This window comes from Trachypithecus francoisi, unplaced genomic scaffold (genome assembly GCF_009764315.1).
Source record: "Trachypithecus francoisi isolate TF-2019V2 unplaced genomic scaffold, Tfra_2.0 Lachesis_group0, whole genome shotgun sequence".
Taxonomy (NCBI): Eukaryota; Metazoa; Chordata; class Mammalia; order Primates; family Cercopithecidae; genus Trachypithecus; species Trachypithecus francoisi.
This window is the reverse complement of record NW_022681453.1, coordinates 165840040-165864454: the sequence shown is the minus strand read 5'-3', so window position 1 is coordinate 165864454 and position 24415 is coordinate 165840040. Positions and strand designations below refer to the sequence as shown.

Sequence of the window (24415 nt, the reverse complement as noted above, 5' to 3'; positions counted from 1 at the left end):
TAATTGCCTTTTAGAGACTCGTGAGTTCCCTCATTACCTGTGATTTAAGCTAAAAATGAGGTAATTATAGATAACATCAGTGTTTATCTGGTTGATCTTGGCACCTGCAGTCCTAATGTTGTGGCTTATCCATATCTGGTGCCACACTTTACAGTCTTATGCTGACATACCTGATTTACACTTTTCATATTTCCATTGATTTTAAGTTAGATATTCCTTGTTCTATTTGAATAGTATTTTCAAAATCATACCTTTAAAATGACTTAAAAGTGTATACTCTTAAATATAATACTGGAATTATGGTACAGTCCTTGCATTGATAGAAGTCTTTCACTAGTATGTTTTGATATAGATTAGAAACCGATTTAAAAATTTACTGGCTCCTCTTTGATAAAATAAATGTGATCATACTAAATATGGCAATTTTTTAAAATATTGGCATGCACTTTAGGGTTACGAAATTGTATAAATCTTTTTGAATCAAGGTCAGCTTTCTTACCTTTTACTTCCTCAGCCTCAGATATTCTACCCATCTAACCCTGATCTAATCCTGCTTAAATCTTGCTGAAATCCTGCTTCATCCTGCCATGGCCGTTTTGTTCTATTATCTTACTATTCAAATTGCGATGAAATGATCCTGGTTGGCTGACTGACCTTGTAAACTCCATGGTCATCTCTGAGAGCTCCGTCTGCTATACTCCCCTATCACTATACCTCCCAGAGAGCTAGAAGCATCTCTCTACCCTCTCTCTTTTTTCTTCCACTGTCTGTGACGTGTTGGCTTTTCCCAAGGTGAGAATCCATTCTCTTAACCACTCAGCAATTTCACTGTCAGTAGAAGCCTAAGTAGCTCCTCTTAACCAACCATTAGAGATCTTCAGTCCTAAACTATATGTAGTCCCTTAACTCTTTGCTATTATTGTAGTCATTTGGATTTCTTCAGTTAGCCCACAAACACATCGTTTCCTTTCCACATTAAGCTTAAAAATGGGATAGAAACCATCATATAAATATTCTATAGTGTATCACCATTTGGGACAATGATTCAGAAGCTTTCTAGTCATAAATTAGCACATAATTTAGTCATTTATTAGTCATCATGTAGGTTATAAACGTATTTAAACTATTAAATTTAGAAGATATCAACAAATTTAGAAGATACTAGTTTCACACCAATGTTATGAGCATATATTGGGAAACTACTACATTAAAATATATAATTACAAATAGATATCTTGTTATAATCATCAGCTGTATTTATCCACCGCATATTCTAATTGCTTTCCATGTCAAAATAGCCATTGCAGGAGGCTTAACTACCTAAATAGGTCTTCTTACAGGGAAGTTATCAATTCCTGCTGCAGAAGTTGACTTTATTTTTTGAGAAATAATTGCATCAGTCATAGCCTACATATTTAATAAGTTACAGTGTTCTTTCCTGAGGAACACATGGGTAAGCTCAGAGCCCTTCTCAACATAGTGCTTCCAAGACAGCTCGTACTGGTCTGTTAACATTGGCCTGAGAAATGAAACCTACTCATCTTCATCTTTCCCTGCTTAGATGCTGATTGTTTTCAGGGACCCAGTATCTGCAAGATAGAGTAGTTGCCACTAGATGGCACTAATGCTTTATTAAGGAAATCTTCAAGGTCCAGGTGGCTGGCTAATCCATTCCATTTAAGGTTTTACACACCTAAACACCCAGGTTCTTAACTACTCACAGGACTGTTGTTATCTTCTCAGTCCAATTAGTAAAAAGTTATCTGCATGTCCGTGGACTTGATATTCAAAAATTAAAAATCTGAGGAAGAAATAAGGGTATATTTCTATCTTGCCTTGTTGCCAGAGGTCATTTTTGCTCTTGGTGTCTGGAAAATCATGTTTCCCTTTAGTGGTTACTTCCATGTTATTCCAGAAAGATGTCTTTCCTATTTCTCATTTCTTTATTCTCTTGACAAGTTATTTAATTTTTCTGAACCTTACTTTCCTCATTCATAAAGAGGGGTTAAAAATGTATACCCTAAGAGGATTGCTGTAGAGATTAGAAGTGATTCATCTGAAATATTATATCATAAGTGGGTCTTTTAAAAGCATTTCAATGGCATAATTTTCAGATTTTTGCTGTTCAGGCACATTGTAAATACATATTTTTTATGTAAGAATGAGTTTAGCAACTACTTTTTCTTGATTTTTTTTAATTAAACTGAAAAATTTCACTACTGACACCTCAGTATTTTCTATTGTTAATCATATCTTCCTCCAACTTCAGGAGGAGGCCTACCATTCACATCTGTGATTGTAAAAAACCTTCATTTTGATCCCTCTCCCATAGAAGGGCTAAACCTTTCAGCAGTTTGCCCTCTGGAATCTGTTTAATGTTTGGTTAGCTCAATTCTTTGCAGTAGTATTTCAGTGGCTATGGTGCTACTGTTATTTTATATTCTAAGTTTTAATTTTGAAGTATCAAACCATTTCTTTCCCCTCTGTACTACCAGAGTGCTTTGCAGTAATCATTTTATTACTGGTTTACATGTCCATCTATCTACTCTTTTAACTTTGTATGTTTTAAAAAATGTGCCTGTGAGTGCTAAGCACATAGTAGGCACTTATTAAATGTTTATATTTACTCTGTGTTACAGTTTATTGAAGAAACACTATTCAATAGAAATGAAAGACAATTAATATATTATCTTGTGGCCTTTATGCTCCTCTGTTGTTAGAGCTGTTCATCAGTTTGAGATGTTATGCCTTAATTAGAACTGTAAGTACCCATGAATAAATTTAAATGATTGTAAATTTCAGAGATAATGTTTCCAATTCACATGCCTCAGTCTTCTTTTCTCTGTACCAACACTGTAATCAAGGTACAGGGTCTTATTTAAGCTAACAAATAATTATCCTTCATTACATAAGTAGTATGTAACTTGACCTTAAAAGCCTGCTTAACTTGACAAGATGGCAATGAATGTAGCCACCAGCTGTGCCTGTACTTTCACAATTTCTTGGTACTTGTGAATAGGAGCTGATTTTGGAAAAGACTGGAGGAGTCATTGCTTCATACTTCCCTCTCTTATCTGGAATACTTTGTGTTTTCAGTACACAGAACTGCATGGTGTCTCACAAATTATGATTCCTTTTGGGTTCAAAACGTTGTACATTTGAGATCTGTGCTTGTTCACAGACTACAAGCTATTTAAATATATTTATGGTTTTTGAAACGTGTATACATACCCCAGAGATATTGCAGATTCAGTTCCAAACAACTGCAATAAAGCAACTATTGCAATAAAGTGAGTCACATGATTTTTTTTTGTTTTCTAGTATATGTAAAAGTTATGATTACACTATACTGTCAAGTATGCAATAGCATATGTCTAAAAATATATATACCTTAATTAAAAATACCTTATGGCAAAACAAAAAAAGCCAAGGATCATCTGAGCCTTCAGCAGTTCTTAATCTTTTTGCTGGTCGAGGGTCTTGCCTTGTTGTTGATGGCTTCCCACGAGTCAGGGTGGTGGTTGCTGAAGGTTGGGGTAACTGTGCAATTCCTTTAAAAAAAGACAACAGTGAAGTATGCCACATAGATTGACTCTTCAATAAAGATTTCTCTGTAGTATGAGATTCTGTTTGGTAGCATCTTACCAGAGTAGAACTTGTTTCAAAATTGGACTCAGTCTTCTCAAACTCTGCTGCTGCTTTCTCACTAAGTTTATTAAATATTCTAAATTATTTGATACCATTTTAACAATATTCACAGCATCTTCACCAGCAGTAGATTCCATCTCAAGAAACCACTTTCTTTGTTGATTCGTAAGAAGCAACTCCTAATTCACTTAAGTTTTATTGTGAGATTATAGCAGTTAAGTCACATCTTCAGGTTCCACTTCTAAATCTAGTTTTCTTGTTATTTTTCCCCATCTGCAGTTACTTGTTCCACTGAAGTCTTGAAACCCCTCCAAGTCATCCATGAGGATTGGAATCAACTTTTAAAAACTCTTGTTCATGTTTCTATTCTGACCTCCCCCCATGAATCTCTAATGTTCTTAATGATATCTAGAATGGTGAATCTTTACCAGAAGATTTTGAATTTACTTTGCCCAGATCTGTCAGAGAAATCACTATCATATGGCAGCTATAGCCTATGAAATGTATTTCTTAAATAATAAAACTTGAAATTAGAAATGACTCCCCAGTTCATGGGCTGCAGAATGGATGTTGTATTAGCAGACATGAACACACCATTAATCTCTTTGTACATATCCATCAGAGCTCTTGGGTGATTAGGCATATTGTCAGTGAACAATGATATTTTGAAAGGAATCTTTTTTTCCTGAGCAATGGTTTCCAAACGTGGGCTTAAAATAGTCTTTAAACCATGTTGCAAACAGATAGGCTATCATCCAGGCTTTGTTATTCCATTTATAGGGCAAAAGGAGAGTAGATTTAGCATAATTCTTAAGGTCTCTGGGACTTTCAGAATGATTAAAGATTGGCTTCAGTTTAGTCACCAGCTGCATTATCCTGTAACAGGAGTACAGCCTGCCCTCTGAAGCTTTGAAACCAGGACTTCACTTCTCCTCCCTAGCTATGAAAGTCCTAGATGGCATCCTCCTTCAATAGAAGGCTGTTAAATCTACATTGAATATCTATTGTTTAGTGTAGCTGCCTTCAACAGTTATCTTGGCTTGATCTGTGTAACTTACTGCAGCTTCTCGATCAGCACTTTCTGCTTCACTTTGCAATTTTATGTTATGGAGGTGGCTTCTTAAACTCCATAAACCAACCTCTGCTGTCTTCCACCTTTTCTTTGGCAGCTTCCTCACCTTTCTCAGCTTTCACACAATTGAAGAGAGTTAGGGCTTTGCTCTGGATTAGGTTTTGGCTTAAGAGAATGTTGTGACTGGTTTGATTTTCTATTCAGACCACTTAAACTTTCTCTGTATCAGTAGTAAGACTGTTTTGCTTTCTCATCATTCATGAGTTCACTGGAGTAGCAGTTTTGAGTTCCTTCAATAACTTTTTTTTTCCCTCCATTCACCACTGGGCTACCTGTTTAGTGCAAGAGACCAAGCTTTTGGTCTAACTTGGCTTTAGATACACATTCCTCACTAAGCTTAATCATTTCTAGCTTTTGATTTAAATTAAGAGACTTGTGACTCTTCTTTTCACTTGAACATTACAAGGCCATAGTAGCATTATTAACTAGGGAGGTCCAAGGAGAGGGAGAGAGACAAGGGACTGTTTATGGTATGGCCAGAACACATACAACCTTTTTCAGTAAGTTCACTGTCTTATATGGTTGTGGTTCATTTTGCTTCATAACAGTTACAATAGTAACATCAGAGATCACTGATCACATATCCCCATAACAGATAAAATGAAAGAGTTGGAAAATTTGTAAAGATTATGAAAATATGTCACAGGAGACATGACGTGAGCACATGCTGATAGACTTGCTCAATGCAAGGTTGCCACAAACCTTCAATTTGTTAAAATGCAGTACCTGTGAAGTGCAGTAAAATGAAGTGACATAAAATGAGGTATGCCTCTACTCCTCTCATGTTCTCACTGCTAATCTCATCTTTGAATATTGCTAAAAACTAGACAAAAACAAAGTTTGAACATTATGAGATGTCAGTATATATGTGTAATTACTTGGAAATAGGACATATTTACAATAGTATAGGTAATAAAAATGGATTAAAATGGGGGAAAAGGCCCCACAAGATTTCACTGAATATTTATTTGGTGTTGGAGTGACTAAGAATTACTTAAGCAAGAGAAAACAATGGAAAGATCAATAAGAGAAAAAAGTGTTAGATCTTAATTATACACAGATTTTAAAAGCTTCAATGTATTGAAAATTAAGACCATTGGGTTAAAAAATTGACTGATGAAGGCATGATTTCTTTAATGTATGAAAAACTTTTCTCTTTAATCAATAATAAGGCACACTAAAATAAAAGCAGTATTATTAACAAAAATACTAATTTTTAAAAGCATAGGATTTAGGCACACTGGCTCACACCTGTAATTCCAGCACTTTGGGAGGCTAAGGAGGGAGAATTGGTTGAGGCCCTTTGTAGACCAGTCTGGGCAACACAGCAATACCCAGTCTTTACAAAAAGTACAAAATTAGTCAGGTGTGATGGTGTGTGCCTGTGGTCCCTCCTGAATTGCCTCAGCTACAGTGGAGGCTGAGGTGGGAGGATTGCTTGAGCCCAAAGAGTTCAAGGTTAAAGTGAGCTATGATTGCACCACTGTACTCCATCCTGATGACCAAGTGAGACCTTTTCTCTTTTTAAAAATGTGTGTGTGTGTTGGATAGTCCTCTGAGGGCTTTTCATGTATTTTTAAAATTCTCATAATAATTCATTTAAGTAGATTCTGTTATTACTCCATTTACAGATGAGGAAACTGAGGCACAGAGAGGTTAAGAAATTTGCCCATGCTTGCACATCTTGTAAGTGGCTAGTGAGCTGTGTACCTTTGCTTACTGCGTGGTTGTCTTTCTGATCCCAAGCATGCACCTCTTATGTCCATTCTCTTAACCACTATCCTGTACTGCTTAAATTGGGTAAAGGGCAAAAAGCAGGTTTTACAAAGGAAGCAGTAAAATGACCCAAAAGCATGAACAATTTTTAGTTCACTAATAATACAAATTCAAGTAAAACCAATTTTTTTTTTTTTTGAGATGGAGTCTGGCTCTGTCGCCCAGGCTGGAGTGCAGTGGCCGGATCTCAGTTCACTGCAAGCTCCGCCTCCTGGGCTTACGCCATTCTCCTGCCTCAGCCTCCGGAGTAGCTGGGACTACAGGCTCCCGCCACCTCGCCCAGCTAGTTTTTTGTATTTTTTAGTAGAGACGGGATTTTACTGTGTTAGCCAGGATGGTCTGGATCTCCTGACCTCGTGATCCGCCCGTCTCGGCCTCCCAAAATGCTGGGATTACAGGCTTGAGCCACCGCGCCCGGCCAACCAATTTTTTTAAACTAATAGAGCGATGAGAATAAGACAGTTTTGTGGAGTGGTGACAGAAATGCATTTCTTCCAGCATGGGTTGGAATGTGTGTCTCATTTAGCAGTCTTAGCCAGAAGCCACTGTTGGCGGAAGGCTTGTTGTGATTGAGGATCACAACGCTACTGGGTTAAAGCTGGAAGTTCTGCTGGTGGCAGTAGGGAATGTGTCATTGTCTTTGATCACTCTTCTGGAACTGTGTGGAGAAGATGCATTTTGTCCCATGGTCAAGTTTTGAACTTTTTGTGTACAGTTCAGTTCATTACTCTAAGCATAGTGTTCAAGATTATCCTTTCTCAAAATGAGTAGGGTCTAGCCAGTGACAACCGCACGTGTGTATAACAGAAGAATGATTGAGGGTTTTAATGGCTTTCTTTTTCAGAAATCTCTCAATATACTGCCATCAGGGTTTCAGCTTTGACAATAAATGTTAAGTTATATGTAAATTTTATTGTGATAAGATGGAATTTGAGAGAAATTTCATAAAGCTAATCTCAGTAGCTTCTACTCAAATGATTCTTAATGTTTAGTTTGGTGCAAGATGCAGGGAATATAGGTCTGATTCCTTTATTCAAACTCAGTAAATGGTTTGGGACAATTAATTTCCAATTGTTTCCCAGTAGAGCAGATTTACTTGTATATTAATGAGGCACAGGTGTTAGGCCCCTGGTGTCTGCATGCCTGGGAGGCATATTTCAGTTGTTTATCTACTCAGCCATAGGTACTGCAAGGTACTCAAGCTTGCCTTTAACAGTTTTTACAGTGAGGCTTTTTAATTTTTTGATTTTTTTTTTTAATTTGCCTACACCTGTTAAAATTTTAAAACTGATAATGTAGAAAGAAGTTGCAATTTCAATAGTAAGCAGCACTAACAGTTAAAGTAGTCTTCTGTTATACTTTACTGTCCAGCCTGACATTAAAGAGAAATTGGTTCATTTAAACAGGTATTTCATATCAGAAGCTAATATAATCAACATTACACTTCTTTGTTGCCTATTTTTGGAGCAGGTATGTTTTTATCATTGGCTAAAACAGTCATATATTTATATTATTCATCTTTTTCTTGTTTACGCACTGAACTGTACTATCAGCATTTTAGAGGAAATGGAATAGCCTCCGTAGACATTGTGAATTTCAGTAGCTGGCGTAATTATAGCTATCTACATATTCATTAAATCTACGGAAGAACTGTGTCCAAAAAGACAGCCATGCGTTCAGAAACAGTACACAACTAAATATATATGTTTTAAAAGTTGCATTTTTTAGACCTACTTACAGTTAATTTCTCGTAGTACTTCTCTCCAAGCAGAGGAATTTTAACAAAAGGATTCTCATGCTTTGGTTTCTTTCATATAGAAAAGAATGGGAAGAACTATTTGTAAACAACAATTACTTGGCAACAATAAGGCAGAAGGGGATTAATGGGCAGCTGAGAAGCAGCAGGTTCCGCAGCATTTGCTGGAAGGTAAGAAGAAAATATTTATTTACAGTTTCTGGTTGCAATATATCAACACATTACCTGATGCCCTGGAAGATTAGCCATGCAGGGGATCACTGAATTTTCCAAGAGATTTCACTCCCATTATTTTGACTATCTATGTTTATCTTTCATAGGACATTTTAATAAGGTTGTTGAACTACCTTAGTCCTGAGTAAGTGATAGTGGTAAAAGAGTCATATAAAATTACTATCTTTTCAACTGTTTTGATGGTCCCAAATTCAGAGCAACACTTTTACACTCCCCAGAGTCTTTTGCAGAAATTCTTGAAGATTTTCAAGAAAAGGCAGTGGTGGGGGTTTAACTTTTAGGTTCCTATTATATCAAGTGCCATCATTTAGTTATCTTCCCTTTTTTCTTGATAAATGGCAGCAGGAAAATATTTTGCACATTTCATTTAGTAGAAACACAAAGTGAGGGGTGGCAAGAAGTGGAAGGAAATTGGATCACTCTCCTTTAGAGGAAAAGGAGCACTGATTACCAACACTAGTAATAATAATCTATAGTTATCTTTTTAATTGCATTGAAGTATTGTTTGTTTTTGTTTTCTAAACATGAATTTATTTAGGTTTAGACTCATTTCTGGAATGAATTCTATCAAAAGTTTTTAGGGTTATCTGCATAAATTAAGCATACTGAGTCTATGCAAGTAAAGACAAAAGAAACATATAATGTATTAGACAGTTTTAGGTTTAATAATTTAGATTTAGTAATTAAAATACACTTTTCTTCTTTTAGATGCAGGCATTAAAGGCAGGAGACCTGCTGCTAGAATATTTGTATACAAGTATTTGTGCCCCACCCCCATTCCCTGTTGTTTAACTTTTAGTATCTTTCATTTGTTAAAAATAAACCTAAATCCAAATTTATTTTAGTGTTGTATTAAACAAAGTTAAATCAAATTTGTTATTTTAAGAATGTTTGTTATTTTCATAAGCTGATGGCCAGCTTTAAATTACATTTTTTTTCTGTAAAAGGAATGCTTTCATGACTCAGGCTATGCCCTCGGTGAGACTGCTATTCACTATCTTTTACCTGCTTGTTTTAAAACAAAACCTTAAATGTAGCAATTACTAGTCAGACTTTGTGCTTCCTAATAACCCCCTACCACTCCCATTAAGACTAGAATGTAAAATGTGAATTATATTTGAACCTCAGTGAATTTTTCTTCCTTTTTAATGTAAATCTGAAGGGGAGTTTGATTCTATTTTGTGGTGTAGCCTTTGTTCACTTTTTGAATTTTCTGATTATATATTTCTTAAATATCTCCAAACAGAAATTGTTAGGGATTGGAATGATGATATGAATATGAAATATCATGAATATTATTTCTTTCAATGTTCAGGTGATTCAGTTTGGCATAGTTTCACATTTTATATCTTAAGATATTTACAAAAGTTTTTTCTGTTTTTCTTGACAGCTATTTCTTTGTGTTCTTCCTCAAGACAAAAGTCAATGGATAAGTAGAATTGAAGAATTAAGAGCATGGTATAGCAACATTAAAGAAATAGTAAGTAAATAGTACATTTAATTAATGTAATTGTTTTCTTATATACACTTTAAAGTCCAGTAGCTTCTGATCCTTGTGTGTGTTTTTTCTCTTTCTTTACTAGCATATTACAAACCCAAGGAAGGTTGTTGGCCAACAAGATTTGATGATCAATAATCCTCTTTCACAGGATGAAGGGGTAAAGTTTGTCTTTATTCGTATCTTAACCTCTTTTGCTTCTAAGAATATGTTTATGTGACTGGTTGCCAATCACCATGAAAGCAGTATATTTCATGCCAGCTGTTTTCTTTATTCCACATACAGTACCACCTAAAACCTGGTAGAATGATTTTACATTTTGTGTATATATATATGCTGTGTTGTAGGAAATTTATGATCTGTTTCTGTGGAATGGCAGTACAAAGAAATCTCAGGATTCTGTAAGAACTAAGGGTAAAATGTAAGAGCATAAAGATGAGAATAGAACTCTTGTCAGGGTTGCAGTGGGGAATTGGGTAGCTAAGGAAGGCCTCCCTTCATAGTAAAAATAAAGAAGGGCTCACTTAGCAGGGCTAACTCACAGGAAGAAAGAAGTAACCATTTGTAGTGAGTCTATGCAGAAGTTTTTTAAAAATCAGGTCTACTTCTACTCATGTTCTAGTGAAGACAAGGAATAATTATTACTTTAAAGATATTATGTAACTATGAAAGTGTGAGTGCTCTAATTTTTGCCTATTTACCTAAAAACACATTTTTTCCCCATTTAATACATAGTATTAGCATTTCTCTTTCCTGATACGTAAGTATTTGTAGACTCTTTGGTATAAGAACATAAAATATTAAGTTTTTTTTTTTTGAGACGGAGTCTTGCTCTGTCGCCCAGGCTGGAGTGCAGTGGCCGGATCTCGGCTCACTGCAAGCTCCGCCTCCCAGGTTTACGCCATTCTCCTGCCTCAGCCTCCCCAGTAGCTGGGACTACAGGCGCCCACCACCTCGCCCGGCTAGATTTTTGTATTTTTTTAGTAGAGACGGGATTTCACCGTGTTAGCCAGGATGGTCTCGATCTCCTGACCTCGTGATCCGCCCGTCTCGTCCGGCCTCCCAAAGTGCTGGGCTTACAGGCTTGAGCCACCGCGCCCGGCCAATATTAAGTAATTTTTTAAAACTTTCCCTTAAATTCACATTTTAAAATACATGAAAACCTGTTGGATTATAAAACCAAGCTCTGTAGAAAACTTTACCCATCTTGAAGTGCATTGGGAATTCTGGTCAGGTTCAAGCTGGGGACAGTTGGCCTATGAGTCCTACTGTAATCCAAGCTCCTTTCTGTTTTTACAGGAGTAGTAGCAGTAGCATATGGCAGTGAAAAGTATTGTTCACTTTATATAGATAATAAAAGTTTTAAGAATGTACACTAGTTTCTCATTAACCACAGGGGATTGGTTCCATGCTCCTCATGGGCACCACAATCTGCAGATAATCAAGTTTCTTATATAAAATGGCACAGTATTTCCATATAACCTGTGTATATCCCCCTGTATACTTTAAACAATCTCTAGATTACTCATAATACCTAATAGATTGTAAATGCTAAAGTTGTTATACTGTGTTGTTTTTCTAATTTATATTTTTTTTATTGTTGTATTGCTATTTTTAGTTTTTTCCCAATATTTTTGATCCACAGTTGGTTGATTTTTGTTGTGGGACCTGCAGATAAGGAGGGCTGACTTTATATGATAATATCAAACTGGAAAAATTGATGTTAGAATAAAGATGTGTCTCTGAGATTAAACTAGATTTTAATAAAAATTACCCCAGTCTCGGGTTTTCTATCTGCAACGTGAAACGATAACTCAGAGAAGAATAAATTTAACCATTTAAATTATTAAATTGAAATCATTAAAAGTAAAGCAAAGGTGTGAGATTATATAATAGATTGTTTTCCTTATTTCAGAGTCTTTGGAACAAATTCTTCCAAGATAAAGAACTTCGATCAATGATTGAACAAGATGTCAAAAGAACGTACGTAGAACTATTTACGTGTTACTTTCAATAATTCAAATTGTTGTTATCTCTTTCTAATTTTAACAAAACACAAAATCTGAGAGGCATCTTAATTGAATGCAGTATTCTACTTCTGTTAATAGCACACTTTTTTTGACTAATTGTGATAATAAGGATTGTTTTCTCCTCTAACGACACAGATTTCTATGTTCCCTTTTTAAAAGTGAATTACATTTATAATATTGATAATCTTCAATAACATTTAATTAGTTTTATCAATTTCCAACAATTATTTGAAGTCATATGCACCTTTTTAAGGTTATATTGTATAGTCATATTGTTATTGCCAGAAAAATTTATCCCTTGCTTTATGCATTGGAATCCCTTTCTCACCAAGTTACTTGTTATAACTTGTTAAATGACAACCGTTATTCTTATCCTTACTTCTCTTACTCTTGAAGCTATTCAGGTTTACAAACAATCTCTTCTCTCAGTCTACTCAGTATTTACTATGTAAAAGGGTAATTTGTTACTTTGCATAGTATCCATAACTTTGATATATTCGACCTCATCTTTCTGAGTCATAGGGTGAGGAGTAAATGGAATTTGTGTCAGAAGATCATAGGTAGAGTCCTAGCTAACTGATGCTGTAATTGTGGGAAGATTACTTCAACATCTTTCCCTCTCAGTTTCCTCTTCTGTTAAATGAGAATAATAGTAACCATCTCCTACGATATTTGAGGATTAATATCTGTCAGAATAGTAGTAAATTAGATAGGTTTATACTTTAAACTATAAATCATTATATAAATGTTAGTAAACTTAATGCAATCCTCAGGATCTGGGATTAGCCAGGTATGTGCAGAATCATAAGTATCTCTGGTGGCTTCCTCCAAGTCATTCTGCAGCTTTGCCTGTGTGCTCCACTCGTAGTTCAATTCCTACTAAATCTATTATAATGTCAAGGCCTCTGACTCTCTGATACTCGTTTCTTTGCATGTTGTAGATACTGAATAATGAGATGACATGAGCTACTACTAAGTTTGTAGTACATATTTAACAAATACAATTTCTTACTTTAAAATGAAAATAATTCAGAAGAATCGTAGGTTTAGAGTACAATGAAACCACAGGTAATTGGCAGTGGTAATAGGGTATGGGGTGGGAAGTTTGGGATCATTTTGGTTAGCTTGAGTTATCCAGTTAACTCAGGAGTAACCCAGTTAGGGAAGCTACTCTCAGAGGTGTGGGTGATAGTGCTTGGTCTCCCTAGTATATAAGTGCAGAAAGTAGAGCACCATTGTATTAGCACACAGGAGTCGTGGCACTCAGTAAATATATGAATAAAACAAAAGAAGGAATTTCCTCAGTAATTTAAGTATATAGTTCATCAGTGGTAATAAACAGGCCTTTTAAAAACAAAATGTGCAGTATATATTGTTAAACAAACTTTAAAGTTTGGTTAACCAAATCTCCTTTTTAAAATGCTAGGTAGTTATATTTAAAAACTTGCCACCTTCAGATTGATCTGTCTAATGAGCAGGATTATAATTAACCTCTCTACAGTTACCAAATGGAAATGAAGGGGCCACAGCGCTGGTGCTGAGTCACAGTCAGAGGCCATGGGGGCCAGATTGACTTAAAGAAATAGCAAACAAGAAAGGGGAAAAATAAAACTCTGATAGCCACATCAAATAGGCAGTGGTACCGGGAATTTGTTCATCATTTTAGTTACTTAGTTCGAACATTTCTGCTTTGTTATGTAAGAAAGTGCTAGTTCTTGAAAACTTCTATATTTTCTGGTTTTTTCTTACAAAAATGCAAGATATATACACAGATACATATATACATATATGTATATTATACACATACATGTGTATATACATGTACACATATATATACACACACACATATAGTGTTTTTCTTAAAGTGTATCTCTACTAGTGTATTTTAATTAAAATGGCAAACCAGTGACCCAAAGAAGGTAGCTAGGAGGCCCTATAGTTAATAGCATAGTAGGGAAATGTATTAGTCAGCGTTCTCTAGAGGGACAGAAGTGTTAGGATAGATGTATATATGAAGGAGAATTTATTAAGGAGTATTGACTCACATGATCATGGTGAAGTCCCACAATAGGCCGTCTGCAAGCTGACAAGGAAGCCAGTCCAAGTCCCAAAACCTTAAAAGTAGGGAAGCCGACAGTGCATCCTTCAGTCTGTGGCCAAAGGCCCCAAGAGCCCCTAGCAGACTGCTGGTGTAAGTCCAAGAGTCCAAAAACTGAAGAACTTGGAGTCTGATGTTCAGGGGCAGGAAGCATCCACCACAGGAGAAAGATGAAGGCCAGAAGACTCAGCAAACCTGCTCTTTCCACCTTCTGCCTGCTTTATTCTAGCCACGCTGGCAGCTGATTAGATGGGGCCCATCCAGATTGAGGGTGGATCTGCCTCTCTGAGCCCACTGACTCAAATGTTAATCTCCTTTGGCAACACCCTCACAGACACACCCAGGAACAATACTTTCCATCCCTCAATCCAATCAAGTCGACACTCAGTATTAACCATTGCAGGAAGGTTCCATATCTTCTTCTCTTGAGGACTCTCCCATGGCTCTCTCCACATTTAGATTAAGTCTCCTTGTCATTTCTATATAAATTTTCTGGCAAATACTTAACTTGTGAGGTAAGGCAGTCAGTCTTATTTTAAGTCCACCAAATTATTTAATTGTAAAAGCTGAATAGTTTGTATAAATTGACATCTTTATAAGGTACTATATGATCTAAAATATATGTTTTTCATTTCAGTCTGTGAAGAATTCCCTAATAAAATAGAAGTACAGCCCAGATAAGGTTATGAAGTGTTAACTTGTTTACTAGCTTTGTGATAATTTTTTTTTAATGTGTATTTATGGAGCATCGCTATGTTCCATAATTGCCCTTTGCACTGCGGGGGACAGAGTGGAGTGGTGAATAACACAGATAGGGTGCTGCCATCACAGGTTGTATATTTTAGTGTGGTATAGGGGAGAGTGGTGAGACAACAAGCGTGTATAGATAAAGAGGATAATTACAGAGGGTGATAATTGCTCTGAAGAAATAAAGCAGAGTAACTGGATAGCTAGAAGGAGAGTAGCCAGTGGGAAGGCTACTTTAGGAATAGTGATTGGAGAAGACATCTTTGAAAAGATGACATTTGAGCTGAGATGTGAAAAAATTTAAAGGCCAGCCATATGAAGAACTAGGGCAAGAACTTGTAGACAGAGGGAGTAGCTAGGGCAAAGTTAGTTTCTCAGTGAAAACGAGCTCAGTGTTTAGAGGAGCAAAAAGAAGTCAGGCAGGCTAGAGCAAGTGCTTTATAGAAGGAAATATGAGAGGAGAGCAAAGGCCAGACAAATAGTCTTGTAGACCACAGTAAAAAGTAAGGATTTATTCCAATTGCAATGGGAAGCTTTTGGAGGACATTGAGCAGTGGCATGATACATAAAAAGATAATTACGGCTGCTGTGCAGTGGGGCAAAGGTAGTTGTAAGAATGGAAGCTGGAAAAGCAACTAGGAGTCTATTGGAGTGTTTCAGGTTAAGTAATGTTAGTGATTTATTAGACTAAAAATGTCGTAATAAAGACAGGAGTAGATAGATAGGTTTGGGATATGTATTTTATGTTTCAAAATACAAATTAGGGGATCATTATATGTAGCTTTCTCATATTCATAAGTGTCTGTTCCATTTTTACTGCTCTGTTTCAGATCCTTTTTTCCTCCTGCCCACAGTCGCTTACTTATTTAATTGTTTTCTTGGGATCTACTGTTTTTCCACTTCTAGTCCATTCCATGTGTTACAGCCTAATCACTCTACTCAAAGCACATTTATAATCATTCTATTTGCCTAATTCAAAACTTTATATGACTCCCTGTGGCCCAAAGAAGAATGGACTTACTCAGTTTCTCTAATACATACCCAGTTCCCTTTTAGACAAGTGCTTCTAGCATTATTCAATGAATAGGTTTTGTGCTTTCTGTTTTCCATGTTTTGGAATCTTTCATGCTCTCCTCTGCTGGAATGCTGCTTCCCTCCTCTGCTTCCTGTTAGATTCCTGACTGCTCATCATTCAAGGCCTGAATTCATCACCTGAGTTTATAAACATTTTCCAGTCTTGGCAATTGGAAATCATTTGTGCCTAGTCTGTGTTCTGTAGAATTTTCTTAATAACTTTTTAATATTATTTAATTTTGTTTGGTCTTGTATTTATTTAGGTCCATCTGCCAGTGTATTCAATACATTTATATTAATCTCCTTAGTGTACCAGGCTGTAGAGATGCTAAGATAAATGTGACATGGACGCTTAAGAAGCTTACAGACAAAACAGGAATGTGACAATGCAGGATTATTGGTCCCATTAACAGAAGCAGTATGTACAAGAGCTCTTGTGTTAGCCCAGGTCTTGTCTTATCTTTCAAACCTGGTAGTAAACCCTTTGAGGGCATGGACCTAGTCTTGTTTTTGTCTCACTGCTCATCACCAAGTTGATGCTTAATAAATGATCATTGATTGTGAATCTTATCACTGATGATCAGTGTTGTTCAATTTTAGTAATTATCTCAAACATCTTTAAATTTTCAGAGACATAAGCATACTTTAAAAAATACTATTATCAACTTCCTAGTATGAGTTTAAACAAGATAATTTGATTTCATGAGCTGTGATTCTGCCATCATCTAATGTATTTGATCTGGATACGTCACTGTATTAAATATTATCTTCCCCTGCAGCCAATTTTAATATTCTTTTATGTCACTAACCCTTTTTTGCCTCAAAGAGTTTTGCATTCATTTCAATTAATTGTTCTTTATCTTAACCTAATGAGCTTGTTACTGTTCCCATTTTTATTGCTGAAAAAACTGATAATCAAAAGGTAAATCAAGGAATTTCCATTTACAGCATTCTAATTTAGAACTTGAATTGTCTTATTCTGAACAAATTTTGCCATGTTTTCAAAAGCTGTAACATTAAATGAAATTCAGTATTATTTAAAATGGTGGAAATAATGAGTTCAGGATAAAATTTCATTTCCATATTAGATGCCAAAGAAGTATGTTATTTGGTCTATCAAGGTCTATTCTAAAAATATATATGCAGCATCTATAACATCATTTGCAGATTAACATATTTATAAGCTATTGCCAAATAGTCTCATCTTTTCTTCAAATGTGTTTTCCCTCTCTCTTGAATTAAATGATTAAATTTCTTTAACTGACTTTTATAATTGTAACTTTGACCATATTTTAAAGTTTATCTGATTGCCTATTGATATGCTGTTATCATCTTCAATATTTGATCTTTCGTATTTCCAGTTATCGTAGTTAACATTTTAGGTAGCTCATTCCTAATTTAATCATTCTTTTTCTTACTTGTATCTCCATGGTGAGTTTTTAAAGATGCAGCTTTCTTGGGCCAGGTGTGGTGGCTCATGCCTTTAATCCCAGCACTCTGGGAGGCCAAGGCAGAAGGATCACTTGAGCCCAGGAGTTTGAGACCAGCCTGGGCAACATGGCAAAACCCTGTCTCCACAAAAAACACAGAAATTAGCCAGATATGGTGGTACACACCTGTAGTCCCATCTACTTGGCAGGCTTCAGTGGGGGGATCATTTGATCCCAGGAGGTTGAGACTTCAGTAAGCTGTGGTCGCACCAATGCACTCCAGCCTGAGTTAAAGAGTGAGTTCCTGTCTCAAAAAAATGTAACTTTCTCATCTTATTGTTTCCTTTTGTTTATAGTGTATATGTATGCCATGCTTCAGACATAATCTATTTAAGCAAATTTTGTCTTCTCAGTTTTTAAAATCTTACAGTTTGATACTTTGCAAGCAAACTTTGTCTCCTCAATTAAACTTTATTTGATATTTTCTGGATTCATTAGTAATTGCTTGCAAATAGAATGGAGCAGGTAGGGAAATAAAAAAATTCTTTGAATTCTTTTTTAAAAATTATAGATATGTGCTGTACTGTTTGGTAGATACCAGGCACATGTGGCTATTTAAATATAAATTTAGGCCGGGCGCGGTGGCTCAAGCCTGTAATCCCAGTACTTTGGGAGGCTGAGGCGGGCGGATCACGAGGTCAGGAGATCGAGACCATCCTGGCTAAAACTGTGAAACCCCGTCTCTACTAAAAAATACAAAAAACTAGCCGGGCGAGGTGGCGGGCGCCTGTAGTCCCAGCTACTCGGAGGCTGAGGCAGGAGAATGGCGGTAAACCCGGGAGGCAGAGCTTGCAGTGAGCTGAGATCCGGCCACTGCACTCCAGCCCGGGCGACAGAGCGAGACTCCGTCTCAAAAAAAATAAAAATAAATAAATAAATAAATATAAATTTAAATTAAATAAAATTAAAAATTTTAGTCATCACAGTAGCTACATTAGCCATACAGCTGATAATGGCTACTGTATTGGACAACTCTTATAGAGGATACTTTCATTCTTACAGAAAGTTCTTTGGACAGCGCTGTATAGATAATTCGCTATTATGCTCACCTCAGCAGCACATATGCTAAAATTGGAATGATATGTCATTATTGTTATATTTTTGTGTAATACATGATGTAAATGTCTACATTTTGTATTTTATTCATGTTGAACTTTTAGATATGGCCTTTGTGAAACATTCACTTTTATTTTCTTTTCTCTCTCCTTTAGAAAATGGCATGAATTTTTACAGTAAATAAGTCTTACCTGAATTTTTGATCAAATGTAGTTATTATGTTACACTGTAGTATGTGGATGGAAACTAGATTAATTTTGAATTTTTTTGCTATGTTAAACATATTCAAAAGCGATTTTACTGAGTAATTTATTGATTTTTTTTTTTTTAATTTAAAGATTCTCTTTCTCCTAGTAATTTGGTCCGTTGATGTCACACTTTACAAAGTTAAGATGTCCTAAATGTGGGTATCTCCTACACAGTTTCCTCCAAGCCCACTTTTTTATTTAAATAAAAAACAAATTCCTCTGGGAAGAAGGATTTTACAAGCAATTTCAGAGCAGAATTGATTTTGGTGTGTGTTAATGCCGACAATCTGCCCAGTGTTAAAATGTTAAAGAGAAAAAAAAAATACAAGCTGCCATATTCCTGTGATCACACCAAAATAGCAGCTTGTATTTATATTTTCAGTCTCCTCGAGGTGGACTGCAGGCACACATGAATGAGTGGATGTACTTGGTGTTGTGTTGTGATTTTATTTAATGCAGGCAAAGTACATGCTTGTGCATGCACGACCAGCCCTCACATATGCACTTGTTCACAGCCGAGAAAGTGAAAACTACAACACAAGCCGCTCTCTAAGAGTTGTCGGCAACCTGTGTGTGTGTTTCTTAAATATTAAAGAGGGGGAAAAACAGATTTTCAGGAATATGAGAATTCATTCTTCTGTCAAATGGCCTGTGGTCCTTCCTCATTTGACACTTAAGGTAAAAACAAAATAATTACTATTGCATATGTATATTTAGTATTTTCCTGTACTGCTCCTATACTGTTTTAAAGTATATTTTTCCCATTTCTGTTTCATTTAAGCATGCAAATTCTTAGCATACATTTATTCTAATTTGTGAGATTTTTAAAAACTTAAAATTTTTTTTTCAGTATTTTAATGAAAATATAGGTATATTTGCTACAGAACATATAGTTGCAGTGCTTTCATTAGCACCCTGGTGCTCCTTATCTTCGGAATTTAGGAGCAGTAGTACATAGGGGCAGCACAGTTATAGGGGTACCTTCTGAACTGCTGACCAATAGAATTTTTGCTTTTCAGATTTTCTTTGTTTTAGATGAGCACAGATTTTTAAGGACTATTTATAGTTGTAGATTTATATGATTATGAGAAGGTTAAAAAGTAAAGTTTGGTGAGCAGTAAAATAATATTCCCAGTGGGCATAGCCTGTTTGGTAGTGTAACACAGTCTTTTTAGAACATTTCAGCAGATTTAGAATTGAAGCAGCTTTGGTACTTCGGGGTAATGCTTTGTATTTAATTTTTTTCTTAATTATTGAAAAACTTCAAAATAAAGTCTGTATTTCCATTTGTGACACAATGTCATCTGGCACTGAAAGTACATGTACAGTATATCTACCTACGTTTATATTTTTTCCTAATTTTTCACCGTTATGGTAGGAACAGAAAGATGTTTTTGGAGGAGTGGAGGAGTGGGGTAAAGGGCTTGTTACGTGATTCAGGCACTGTAGAACTAGAAAGAACCTTAGATGAAAACCTCTACTTAGATGGTGACAGGTCCCATCTCCTGAACTGCGGCCACACCTGCCTTCTCCCAACCTTGTATCCTGTCATCTCAAACCGCCCCCTCTTCTTTTTGTTTTTGCTTAATCTTCCCAAATGTACAGTGATTTCTTACTCCACCTTCCTTGTTAGCCTCTTGGAGATTTTTCTGCTGTCCTCTTGGGCTGAGTCCTACTCATTGTCATCACAATAAATTACTACTTTCTCTTTTTTTCACTTTAAAAAATTCAGTATTCACCTCCTGTTTATGAACTATGAAAGCTATATGTCATTCTTTTCTTCATTGCAAAAAATAAAGAAAGCAGAACCTTGTTCAGGCTTTCCTTTTGCATTGCGTTTATATTCCTAGTCCCTGATTGTATCGTCTTAATTTTCCTTAAAGATTTGGTTGTTTGTAAGGCTTATAGGTATATTTGTTCATTCGGCAAATACTACTTGAGAAATTACTGTGTGTCAGCCACTGTTTTAGAAGTTGAAGATTCAAATAAAGAAAAGACTGCCTCTTCTGTTCTTTAATACATAATGCATATTTTATTGTAATTATCTTCTTTTAAAATTATCCGTTAGATGTCTGTTTTTTTCTCCTAGATTTTCTTGAGTTCATATGTTTTGTATCTTCATATTTTCCAGTACTTGGCACCCATTGTAAGCATTTGTGTCATTAACAGTCATCTAGTAAAATCCATTTATTTTGCAAAGGTGAAAAGTTGACGCTCAGAAAAACTATGACAAAAATAAGCAAATATAACTTGTTAATGGCCGAAATGGAAATGGTACCTGGGACTTCTGTTTTTCCACTACTCTATAATTTATGTTAATCTTGTTTGCCTAGATTTAATGCTTCATCAAGAAACATGTATTAAATACCTTCAGTGTGCAAGCACTTAGTGAAGCAAAATGGGACAGAAACATAAATGAATCAGTATCTCAAATCTTATTCAAAAAGTGGTGGAGACTAACTAAGTAGATACTGTTTCTACCCTCTGGGTTTGTATATTGCAATGCAGTGTTTCTCAACCTTGGGAATGTTAGCATTTTGGACCAATTCTTTGTTTTGAGAGGTTGTTTTGCACACTATAGGATGTTTAGCAGATCCCTGATCTCTGCTTGCTAGAGCTGTGAGGCATGCTTTTAAAAATCTTCCTTTGTCAGATGGAGAGATTACAAAAATTTTCTCCCATTCTGTAGGTTGCCTGTTCACTCTGTTGATAGTTTCTTTTGCTATGTAGAAGCTCTTTAGTTTAATTAGATCCCATTTGTCAATTTTGGCTTTTGTTGCCATTGCTTTTGGTGTATTAGTCATGAAGTCTTTGTTCATGCCTGTGTCCAGACTGATATTGCCTAGGTTTTCTTCTAGGGTTTTTATGGTTTTAGATCTTATGTTTAAGTCTTTAACCCATCTTGAGTTAATTTTTGTATAAGGTGTAAGGAAGGGGTCCAGTTTCAGTTTTCTGCATATAGCTAGCCAGTTTCCCCAACACCATTTATTAAATAGGGAGTCCTTTCCACATTGCTTGCTTTTGTCATGTTTGTCAAAGATCAGATGGTTGTAGATGTGTGGTGTTATTTCTCAGGCTTCTGTTCTGTTCCATTGTTCTATATATCTGTTTTGGTACCAGTACCATGCTGTTTTGGTTACTATAGCCTTGTAGTATAGTTTGAAGTTAGGTAGCATGATGCCTCCAGCTTTGTTCTTTTTGCTTAGGATTGTCATGGCTATATGGGCTCTTTCTTGGTTCCATATGAAATTTAAAATAGTTTTTTTAATTCTGTGAAGAAAGTCAATGATAGGTTGGTGGAAATAGCATTGAATCTATAAATCACTTTGGGCAGTATGGCCATTTTCATGATATTGATTCTATCCATGAGTATGGAATGTTTTTCCACTTGTTTGTGTCCTCTCTTATTTCCTTGAGCACTGGTTTATACTTCTCCTTGAAAAGGTCCTTCACATCCCTTGTAAGTTGTACTCCCAGGTATTTACAAAGAACTTAGACAAATTTACAAGAAAAAAACAACCCCATTAAAAACTGGGTGAAGGATATGAACAGACATTTCTCAAAGGAAGACATTTATGTGGCCGACAAACTTTTGGGGGGGAAAAAAAAACCTCATCATCACTGGTCATTAGAGAAATGCAAATCAAAACCACAATGAGGTACCATCTCACACCAGTTAGAATGGCGAGCATTAAAAAGTCAGGAAACAACAGATGCTGAAGAGGATGTGGAGAAACAAGAATGCTTTTGGTGGGCGTGTAAATTAGTTCAACCATTGTGGAAGACAGTGTGGCGATTCCTCAAGGATCTAGAACCAGAAATACCATTTGACCCAGCAATCCCGTTAATGGGTACATACCCAAAGGATTATAAATCATTCTGCTATAAAGACACATGCACACGTATGTTTATTGCAGCACTATTCACAATAGCAAAGACTTGGAACCAGCCCAAATGCCCATCAGTGATAGACTTGATAAAGAAAATGTGGCACATATATACCATGGGATACTAGGCAGCCATAGAAAAGGAAGAGTTCATGTCCTTTGCAGGGACGTGTATGAAGCCGGAAACCATCATTCTCAGCAAACTAACACAGGACCAGAAAACCAACCACCACATGTTCTCACTCATAAGTGGGAGTTGAACAATGAGAACACATGGACACAGGGAGGGGAACATCACACACTGAGGTCTGTTCGGTGGGTGGGAGCCTAGGGGAGATACCGCGTTAGGAGAAAGCTAATGTAGATGATGGGCTGAAGGGTGCAGCAAACCACTATGGCATGTATATACCTAATGTAACAAACCTCCTCATTCTATACATGTTTCCCAGAGCTTGAAAGTATAATTAAAAAAAAAAAAAAGGGTCACATGACACAGCAAGTGGATCATGTAGAAAGAAGATGTTAGCATAAGACTGGATGCTATTTTATGCACCAATATTATAACCAGTAAGTATCATTGATCACTTAGTAAATTCAGTTTTGTACCATCACTGAAAAAATAAATAAAAAATAAAAATTCTAAGGACCTTTTGTTTGTCTGAAGGATTCTTTGTGGCATCATCTTAGAGCTTTCTGAGATCTTAATAAAGGCTTTTACAGTCACACCTTTGATTTCATCTTTAGTTCTTGCCTTTCTGTCTTTTCCCTAGATTTGATCTTTGCCCAGAAGCAGTGTGTTAATGTTGGTATCATTTGCTGACTTGAGAAGCTGGGAATGAGAAAAAGCTTTATTTTTAAACCAAGCAAGTTCTAGCACCTTTATGTTTACCAGTTACTCCTTTTGTTTTTTCTCTTCTTACATTCTACTATAAGTAATACAAATAAACCAGACAGTACCTTCAGTACTCTGCCTGGATATCTCCTTAGCTAGATCACTCAGTTTATTAGATTCATTTTCTATGTTCCATATAACTAGAAGCTATCATATTGCCAGACTTTCTGTCACTGCAAAATAAGGAACTCCTTTCCTCTAATTTTTTTCTGTAGTGTTTTCCTCACTTTCATTTAAGCCCTCACTGGCAGCCTCTTTGCAGATTGTCTTTTGCTAATAGTCTTTTTCCCACAGTCTTGATTTCTCACTCATGCTCTCCTGAAGGTCCTTCAGTCTTCTATCCAGTCCTATAGGCATTTCTACCACGTATTTTAGGTTTCTGTTTTTTTTTTGGGTTTTTTTGTTTTTGTTTTTGTTTGATACAGCACCCCTGTTTCAGATGTCAAAACCTCTATTATATTTTGCTACATAATTAACCAAAATTAGTGGCTTAAAACAACAATCAATTATTATTTCATGGTTGCTGTGGATCAGGAGTTTAGGAGCAATGTAGCTGGGAGATTCTGGCTTAGGAGTGTTTCATGAGATTGCAGTCATGTGGTTACTGGAGCTGCAGACATTTGATGGCTTGACTATGGCTGGAGTATCCACTTTGGTTCCTCTCTGTGTGGATCTCTTTGAGGCGCTGCTTTAGGGTCCTCCTTCAGAAGATACTTTCTTCAGATCAAGCAATCCAAGAAAGAAAAAGAGCCATGTAGAAGCTATGTCATTTTTATGCCATTACCTCAGAAGGGAAATGTTGAGAATTAAAGAATTTGTAGTCATAGTTTTAAAAGCAGCACAATCCCA

The 24415-nt window shown here is 36.0% G+C and overlaps 1 protein-coding gene across 13 annotated transcripts in view; it reads left to right on the top strand.

The window, feature by feature from the left end:
* The window catches only part of TBC1D5 (TBC1 domain family member 5), a 591323-nt gene that overhangs the window by 313429 nt on the left and 253479 nt on the right, over nucleotides 1-24415 (top strand). For all 13 annotated transcript variants that reach the window (XM_033212761.1, XM_033212760.1, XM_033212755.1 and 10 more), the window contains 4 exons: nucleotides 8375-8483; nucleotides 9937-10026; nucleotides 10130-10204; nucleotides 11960-12027. In XM_033212761.1, the coding sequence (XP_033068652.1) occupies nucleotides 8375-8483; nucleotides 9937-10026; nucleotides 10130-10204; nucleotides 11960-12027 (342 nt within the window). The remainder of the gene's footprint in view (nucleotides 1-8374; nucleotides 8484-9936; nucleotides 10027-10129; nucleotides 10205-11959; nucleotides 12028-24415) is intronic.